At 33.1% G+C, this 10,000-nt stretch overlaps 1 protein-coding gene across 1 annotated transcript in view; it reads left to right on the top strand.

The window, feature by feature from the left end:
* whd (carnitine O-palmitoyltransferase whd) overlaps positions 1-7,506 on the top strand; it is a 53,388-nt gene extending 45,882 nt beyond the window's left edge. The window contains exons 9-18 of the mRNA XM_070121849.1: positions 381-565; positions 801-940; positions 1,267-1,346; positions 1,891-2,010; positions 2,211-2,364; positions 2,521-2,654; positions 2,878-2,976; positions 4,895-5,051; positions 5,216-5,335; positions 5,635-7,506. Coding sequence (XP_069977950.1) covers positions 381-565; positions 801-940; positions 1,267-1,346; positions 1,891-2,010; positions 2,211-2,364; positions 2,521-2,654; positions 2,878-2,976; positions 4,895-5,051; positions 5,216-5,335; positions 5,635-5,835 — 1,390 coding nt within the window. The 3' untranslated portion in view covers positions 5,836-7,506. The remainder of the gene's footprint in view (positions 1-380; positions 566-800; positions 941-1,266; positions 1,347-1,890; positions 2,011-2,210; positions 2,365-2,520; positions 2,655-2,877; positions 2,977-4,894; positions 5,052-5,215; positions 5,336-5,634) is intronic.
* The last annotated feature ends 2,494 nt before the right edge of the window (positions 7,507-10,000 follow it).

Genomic DNA, 10,000 nt, shown 5'->3' with positions numbered 1-10,000 from the left:
TAAGATAAACAAGTTTCAATTTTGATAAATAAGAAAATATCCTTTTTGCATATGCAATTCTCATACTTTTAAGTAGTGCTCTTGACCCCCACACAAATCTTCATGAAATGTATAGCTAAATTATAAGAAATACCAACTGAAAAATAATTTGGGTCACAGAACTCACTGTATGCTCAAAATGACAGTACTTCTATTCTTTAGGATGTTTATTTTTTACCAAATATTCAGTACCAGTTCTTAGAAAAAGAATTGTGGAACATGCTGGTACTAAGCTAAGGAAGAGCATAATATGTGACTTTTGATTGTATATAAGTTAGAAATAGTATTTTTGTAGAAAAGTATCTATGGTAACAATTTAAACGTTTATGTTTACACTACAGAGTTCCTGGTGGAGAAATAGATGATTTACTCCATTTTGACTCTACTGAATCTCGACATGTTGTGGTATGGAGACAGGGACTTTTCTATCAACTTAATATATATGATGACAAGAACCAGATACTGTCTCCAGCTGAATTGGAAAGACTCTTCCAAGATATTATTGATGATGCAGACAAACACAAGGGTGAGCAGTATGACATTTTGTAGATTATGAAATATAACTTTATTTGAAGGATTAACCACAAACATGCCAGAAATTTCCAAATATCTATGGATTTTTTAATGCTTATTCTAGAAGGCATTGATTAAAAGGAAGAAAGTTGTTATTGCTGAGAATCCAGATGCTTAAAAAAAAAAAAATATCGAGGAAGCTAAGATATAAATGAATGTCACTAATTTAGCATTTGTCTTTTGAACAGAGAGTGTAAGTGAGAGCGAACGCAGTGTTGCTGCCCTCACTGCAATTGAACGAAGGGAATGGGCTAGAATTCAGAAGCAAAACTTTACATCAGGCATTAATAAAGACAATATGGATCTCATCTTCAAGGCAGTATGCATGGTGAGGATTAGAATATATTTTATTGTGTTTTTAATGTATTTTTGCTTCAGTATTAAACATTAGTAAATAGTAGTCAACATTCAGAGAAAAACATTGCCAGGACTGTTGTCTATAGTTATATTTTTGCATTCAGACATTGAAACATGTCATGATTTTTACATCAAAATTTAAGTTATTCGAGGATCTTCCAGGGAAAAAAAAGTGGCCTTCCTCTTATCCACAAGTATATAAGAAAATCAACTTTATGATATAGATCAGTAATTGTTTTTAGATATAATACTGTTATCAAGAATGAAGTAGGGTGACATATATGATGTTCTTTTCAGGTTGTTCTCTTTGACAAGCCACCAGCGAGCATCGTAGACAAAGGGAAAACACTCCTGCACGCTGATGGGCGTACACTCTGGTAAGGTTGATCTCTTTTTCTTTTTCTTTTTTTTTCGTTTCTTTATATGATCTGCTCTATTATTAAAATTTCTTTCTTTTTTTAATATTTTGATTATTTTGTATGATGTTATATAATTTTATATTATGTTCTATGTACATATACATATACATATACATATACATATACATATACATATACATATACATATACATATACATATACATATACATATACATATACATATACATATACATATACATATACATATATATATATATATATATATATATATATATATATATATATATATATATATATATATATATATATATATATATATATATATATATATATATCTATATGTATATATATATATATATATATATATATATATATATATATATATATATATATATATATATATATATATATGTATATGTGTGTGTGTGTATGTGTTTGTGTATGTATAGATAGATAGAGAAACAGATGAAAATAGATATGTGTATGTATGTATACACACATCTACTGTTATCTGATATTTTTTTAATCTTCAACTTTGAAGGTTTGACAAGAGCGTCAACTTGTGTTTCTTCCCTGATGGCCAGTGTGGTTTGAACGTAGAGCATACAATGGCTGATGCACCTGCAATGGGCCATGTCTGGGAATATGCAATGACAATGGAGTGAGTTTCTTTGTGTTTGTTGTACATTATGTTTCCAGTGAGTTCTCACTTCTTTTATTATGTACCTAAGTGTGATTTTGGTTAGTGGAATGGTTGTAAGATTTCAGAGTCATATAATAAAACCTAAACCTCTGTTGTAGATTTAGCAGTGAACAATATCTTCTGATGCCCAGCCTAATAACAAATTTGTTATTCAACAGAGTGATTGAAAAAAGGTATCTTGACAATGGACAAGTGATGCCTCCACCGAAGTCTTTCAAGCAGAGCCACTATGCCCCACCAAGACGGATCATTTGGGACATTACAGATGCTCTTGAGAAGGAAATCAATAAAGCAGTAGTTTTGAACCAGAAGGTAAGTTGATTACCTTTGGTTGTGTAGCTCTGTGTGCATTTTTTGTGTTGATTGTATAAGTATGTATGTGTATATATACTTCTATGATGGATACGAAGTGGAAAGGTGAGTTATGATGATTTTAAGTAACAAAATTTAACATAAACTTTTTTTCAGAATAATGAGGATCTGGACCTAGAGATCCGTAATCATAACAAGTTTGGCAAGGGTATTATCAAAAAGGCTCGTGTTAGTCCTGATGCGTTCATTCAGATTGCTCTCCAGCTTGCATATTATCGTCACACGGGCAGGTATGGCAGTTTCTGGTAAATTTAGTTATAATAAGGATATATATCATCAGCCTATTTGTCATTTTACAGTGTTTTAAACTTTAATGCACACCATAGTGGGAATCTTTAATAGCTTGGATGTGTATGGAACTATTTCACTAAAGTGTGTGTGTGTGTGTGTTTGTTTATAGATGTAAAAGCAGTCTTAATATAAAATTAAGATTCATGTTATTGGTAATTTCAGATTCTGCCAGACTTATGAGGCCTCAGCAACAAGGCTGTACCAGAATGGAAGAACAGAAACTGTGCGATCATGCTCAGAGGAAGCTGCTGCATTTGTGAGGTGAGATAGAATGGGTTCAATGTGTATGTGAAAATATCTTTTTTGATTACAGAATAGTTGTATTTTGAAAGAGAGTTTGCAAATAACACTGATATGACATTTGTAGATTGCCTTTTAAGTGTGATATCATGATTTAGAAATATTTAGGCGTGTATGTACATTTTTGTTTCTCATCAAAGAACAACTACAAATTGCATACAACTGAACACAATCACTTCACAAAATTTACAAATCAGATCAGCAGCCAAAATCAGTAGACAACTCGAGAAGTGTTAGATGGAGAGACCACACTTTCAGGGCTTATGCTTCTTTATAGACTTTTTTGGTGTGAAGAGGAAGCCTCCTTTTATGTCACCAGAGTTGTAAGTTTCTGTTTTCAGTGTTCAGTGCTCTTGTAAATGGTATGTGCAGTGTGAGATTGCAACTGATAAATATGGTTAGTATTCAATAAAATCTAGATATTATTGAATGAGCACTAGCATGTTCTTAAATTAGTCATGATGTTGAGGGCATTGATCAGAAAGTAAAAGTTGAAGTGACATAAATGATTTTAGCTTAAATAGATAAACTCTCATTGCATGTTTTTAGCAAAAGGAAAATATTACTTTATTAAACAATCAAAACTACAGTTTTTGAGTATAGTGAAAAATCAGGAAGGAAACCAGCATAACACTAAGACATGCAAAGTAATTACTTGGAAGCTTCGGAAGTCAGAGTGATTCCAACTCTTTGTCAAAAAGTTTTAAAATGTTTCTTTGCGATTATTTTTACATGTTTAAAAAATGGGGAGAGGGAGTAGTTCCTCAAAAGATATTTGCTTCATAAGGTTTCCCCTACCATGCCCTATTTATCACCTTTTCCATTGACTCATACCATACTCCCATCATACTTATGTCTTTTCTACCATGGTTAGGCTATGACTCAAGGATATGTACATTGAAAATAGCAACTCATCAGCTGGAGATGTGATACCATCAGATAGGAGTGTTGTTATTAAACTATATAGGATATTAGGTAACTGCTGATAATCACAAGTCATCAACACAAAACTTCTTTTATGTATGCTCAAAAATTGCCCCTTCGTAGACTTGATGCATGAAAATGTCCATGAAGTTTTGGACATGTCCTAAGATACCAGTTAATGCCATCAGTAAGACAAAGATCAAAAGGATATGCTATAGGCACCTTGATCAAGATTGCTTTATGTCACTCCAAAATTAATTGAAGGTAATTTTAAGAAGAAGGGAGTCAGGTGTTACCCCCACCTGAATATTCCTTGAAATGATCACAGTAGAGTTAGTGGGTAAGTTTTAAGACTAGTATCCTTTAAGGACTTAGCACAGATTTGTAGATGATTTGGTATATGTATTTTTCACCTAGAAAAAGGATATGATCAATGCCTTTTTCATATGAGTGATTAAGATCAAGTAAAAAAATTAGAGCTCTAGCTAAAATTAGTTAAAAAATGCAAGCATTTGTAGAAAATATCTGTATACAATTTAAGAATTATATAAAGGCAGTTATGCGACGTCTGCTTAAAAGAATGATCACAGTCACAGAAACACACTCATCTAGGAAAATTTTAGAAAATGAAATCTATGGACAATTAGTTATTTGCTAAATGTTCCATAGTTCTAACAGAACTTCTTGGGATTAAATTAGTAAAAGCAAAATCTTAGAGTAATTGCTTGCTTTGTAAACTATGTTTGCACAAGTCTACTTATTAGTATTCAAAATTAATATTGTACCAATAGATTTCTTATCACACTTTTTATTATCAGTCAGTATTTTGTATAAAACTTATACTCTCTTGCTTGCCCAAATATAGGTATACTGGAACATTCCTCTTTTATGTATAATAGATTACAGCACAAATTTCTTGACTTGTGAAGATTAAACAGTTGGATCTTTTCCATAGAGCAATGGTTAGTGGGAAATTGCCGAAGGAGAAGCTGTTACATTTGCTGAGGGTGGCTGGAGAACGACACCAGAAGCTGTATCGTGATGCAATGAATGGCAAAGGGATTGATCGCCACTTGTTTGCTCTTTATGTTGTGTCAAAGGGTCTTGGCTATGTAAGTTGCTTCATCTTTACCTAAAATGTTTTCTTAGACAATCCATGCTGCAAACTGAAATGTGATAAAAATTGAGGACAAAAATATATAGTGCTTACAGGTTTTATGATACTAATCATTAATATTTACCTCAAAATAATTTACACTGGCAATTTACATCACAGGAAAGTCAATTCCTTGAGACTACTATTCGGAGGCCCTGGACATTATCAACATCCCAGCAGCCTCAGCAACAGATTCAGGCAAATACTCCAGACATAAACTTGGAGCCTTTTAGGAAAATGGTAAGAAAACTGAAATTGGTAGCTTAATCTTTATGATGCTGCTGTGATCCATTTGGTAGTTGACTGCTATAAAATCACTACTACATGTTCTTTCGGAGAAGATAGGATTAGATTGATAAATATTCACATTCACTGCATGTGTAAAAAATATGTAAAATATGACAAACAGTGTGTATCACTTGTTTTTTTCATGGCTAACATTAATAATAAGAAGGTAGATTTTACTTGAAATACTGAAGCAGATTGGCTCCATTTCAGTGGTAACAGTTAAAAATAATGCTTATTTTTTCTCATTTCAGTGCTCTCCTGGTGGAGGTTTTGGACCAGTATCAGATGAAGGATATGGTGTTTCTTACATGTTACCTACAGAGTATAATATCTTTTTCCATGTTTCATCCAAGAGGTCTTGCCCAACCACTGACTCTAGGAAATTTTCAGATATCTTGTTTAAGAGTATGGATGATATGCGACTCCTGTTTGACAACACAAAGCTTGAATAATCACAAGAGTGAATTACATAATATAAGAAAAAATATATATATAATTACAAGCCTGCAAAAATGCTTAACCCATTGACCCCTGGATGGCATGTGTATATATACCATGTACATTATGTTTTTAGGTTATTAGTTTTTTACACATAGATGGCTCTAAAAGTGTTTAGTCAACAAGGAGCCAAATACTGGGCCTACCTAATAGCAGTTCTCTACTCTATTCCTTGAGTTTTTGGAAAGAAAAGACTTTATTTTTATTACTACTAGTATTGTTAATAATGTTATAATAATAATGTTTATAAAGATGAAGGCTAATAGAAATGGACACTTTTTTCCGTAAATTCAAGGAATGGGGTAAACACTTGTGGAGCCATGTATGTGTAAACAAAAATGACAAAACAAAACTACAGTGGACAGAACATGTACCAGGAGCCAATGGGTTGAGGGTAGTCTTTCAGTAATTTTATACCTTTGAAAATTGTATTACGAATATACAGTTTTCCTTTTTTAATCTAGCAGTAAAGCTCTCTCATTAGATAGGCAACTTGAGATTAGTTAAGATATATAAAACTGAAAATTAACTATTGCTCCCTAGTCAGTTCCCTTAGCTATGGTGGAAATCTATTTTACTGACCAATCATGAAGTATATTATTGTGTATGACATTTTAATTCATGGCTCTTCCATTGTGTGAAGACAATTACATATACACACGCATTTAAATTTTCTAAAGATATATATATATATAGATTAAAATTTAATATTAAAATGTAGTCTTTCTCTATCAATTTTTCAAAATTTAGTTTATCTGCTGTTTTATGATATACAATTATCATGTTGAAGTCCAAATATTTAAGATAGTGGCGATATTCTTTTCTCCTTATAACATTTCAGTTGTTCTGGTAGAATTGTTTTCTTCAATCCTTTATACTAAAATAGCGGGTTTAGTCCATTATTTGATTGTACAATATGAAACTGTAAAGACATGCAATTTAATTTTTTATAAACAGTAGATATGATGTAAATGAGTTCAAGCAAACTTTAATGTGGTCATTTTCCTATACTTTAGTAATGATAGAGGCAGTTATACCACAATTATTCTGGTTTTATCAATATTCTCTTCAGACAGAGCTGACCTTTAACCAAGTTTAGTTGAAACCAAGCTAGAGTGCATTTTAAGTTCAGTATTTATTATATTTCATATCAGAATACACTGAATAATATATGGATAAGTTTTCATTCATATGTTAGGTTTATATACTTTTATAGGTATCTGTGGGTGTCAGTAATATTGCTTTCTTTAAAGTTTATGATTAAAAGTAAAATTAAAGAATGCATGTGGGTCATGCTAGTGTTCAGTGATTTCAAGACGTTTTTGCACGACTCTCCTGTCTTTTAAAAAATTTCCCTAGTTTTAAATTAGTATGTGTTTGCGATAAAGGGATTTGAGATTCTTGTGAATTATTAGTTTGTTTATGTGTTAAACAAAATGGTATTAATTATTCAAGGAAATATTGTTATATTTTCTTTGTTAATTAGGATTTTTTCTTCTGTTTTAACAAATGTAGGAAGCCAATGATTTTGCAAACACTGCAGTTAGTGTTGATCTTTATTACTTTGAATTATTGAATAATCCAAGATCAGCCACAATAAGCAAATATAATGTATTATTTTTAAATGTTAGTTTTATTACAAATTTCCTTTACACTGATTGTTCATATATATATATATATATATATATATATATATATATATATATATATATATATATATATATATATATATATATATATACCTACATACATATATAATACACACACACACACACACACACACACACACACACACACACACACACACACACACGCGCGCGCACACACACACGCACATACACACGCATACACACACACACACACACACAATATATATATATATATATATATATATATATATATATATATATATATATATATATATATATATGTGTGTGTGTGTGTGTGTGTGTGTGTGTGTGTGTGTGTGTGTGTGTATATATATATATATATATATATATATATATATATATATATATATATATATATATATAATAGATATAATAGATATATACATACATCACTGCACTGAGCTCCAGTCTACTCCCGAAAAACAGATCACTACCCCAAGCGTACGTAAAACAAAGTTCAAGAATCGCCGTCTGACACTACAGAGCCAGTGTAGTAATACACAAACGCATCGTAGCGGTTTTCAGGGTCCTGCAAAACGGGGTTCCCCTGGGGCCGAGGTGTAGTCGGGCCAATCTTCATTGGATTCAGCCCGGTAGAAGCTGAGATATAGAGGGGGCCCAAATCAGCTGAGGTGGGATACATATACATACAGTGGTAGCACGTTTGGAGGACACAAATCTCTCGAGAACGGAACCAGTTAGAAAGTTGATCGACTACCCGTCGGAAAAGTCTCATGAGGGAACGGGTCCTCTCGGTATAGGGACCATATGAGTCATTTGGCAATTTGTCAAAAATACGATTTTTTTTTTTTTTTTTTTAAGAAACGCCTTGGATACACCTAAACAAATGCCAAGTTACAGTGGAGTAAGCCTAATACAAGCTGAGTTGCAAACAAAAACAAGAATTAAATGTATCATCACGGCACTGGCCAGTGTTCGGGGACCCAACAACCCAAACTCTCCTCCCGAATCTCTAAAACGGGGGGGGGGGGATGTCCCACCGCCAATGAGATCCAATCTACTCCCAAACGTACGTAAAACCAAGGTCCATCTAAGTACATATATAGACCTTGCGTAAAACAACGTTCAAGAAACGCCGTCTCAAACAGCGGGGCCATTGCAGTAATACACAAACGCATCTTAGCGGGTTTCCAGGGTCCTGCTAAACAGGGTTCCCCAGGGGCCGAGGTGTAGTCGGGCCAATCTTCAAGAATAGGGCCCGTTAGAAGCAGAGATACAGAGGGTCCCAAATCGCCGAGATCAGGACATACAGTGGTACGGCCAGTTTTAGAAGCAGGATCCCTCAAGAGCGGAAAGAGACAGAGAGATGATCGCCCACTCGTTGAAAATGACTCGTAAAGGAGTGTTTTGTTGGGGAAGGGAACATCAGGGTTCTCTGGCATCTTGCCAAAATCGAGATTTCTGCATTTTTAAGATCCAAAAAGCAGGGCTAACAAGGAGCCAGGAACTTAAAAATCTAGGACCAGAGAGGCCTTGGGCAATTCCTACTACGTGCCAAGTTTTATGGGTGTAGGCATAACAAAATTGCTATTTTTATGAGTGCTATTTTTTCCACAAACAATGAAACGGGTTTGCAGAGATGAAATCAGAATGTTGGACCCTACCGTAAGGAAAAGGAGTTTTTTTTTTAGACATGTTGAGAAGACTTCGGAATGGAGGTAGATGATAACCGATTATGATTAGGAAGATTATGCTTCTCCCTTTTATTATTCATACCAAAAAATGATGAAAAGAGAAAAAAAAAGTTTCAACGACCATTATTTCGGAAGTATACCCATGTCGGCTCCAATGCTCTAACAAACGCAGATTTAATCCAACATATACGTATTATGGTTCATTTTGTAGATAAATGAAATATCTAGGGAATGTAGGGAACGGATTTTTCGATTTTTTCTTGTGCTTTTTGTAAAAGTGACAAATATATGAAATAAAAACTTTTTTTTTTTTTACACCTGCCAGTCGACTCGTAAAATATCCCCCCTACCCCTAAAAAAGTCGAAATTGAAAAAAGGGTTTCCTACATTCCTTATCTATAGGATTTAGTACAATACTACGATCAGAATGACTGCATTTTTGGGATTTAAAAAAATGGTCAACTTTCTTTTTTCTTTTTCTTTGGTGATTTCAAAAACTGTTCGGACGATTTGAAAAAAAATGATCTCAGAGATCTCGCTAAGGTCTAGATAAAAGGGTGTAATTTTCATCAAAATCGGCAATGGAAATCGAAAAAAGAACACAAACTCTTTAGCCCAAATGCCTATAAATAAAAAAGGTCCATAAAATGTATGTGGACGAAGATATGGTCAAGGTCAACTGGATTCATGTTGACAAATGTAGAAAAGGTATGAATAAGAATGAATATCTTCACAACACTAGAGATGTACTTGGTCTCGAATATATCTTCGTCAGAAATACACTTTTTTACTTA

The sequence above is a fragment of the Penaeus vannamei genome, chromosome 5 (assembly GCF_042767895.1).
Source record: "Penaeus vannamei isolate JL-2024 chromosome 5, ASM4276789v1, whole genome shotgun sequence".
NCBI lineage: Eukaryota > Metazoa > Arthropoda > Malacostraca > Decapoda > Penaeidae > Penaeus > Penaeus vannamei.
Note: the sequence above shows the minus strand (reverse complement) of the source record. Positions and strands in the feature narration are given on the sequence as shown.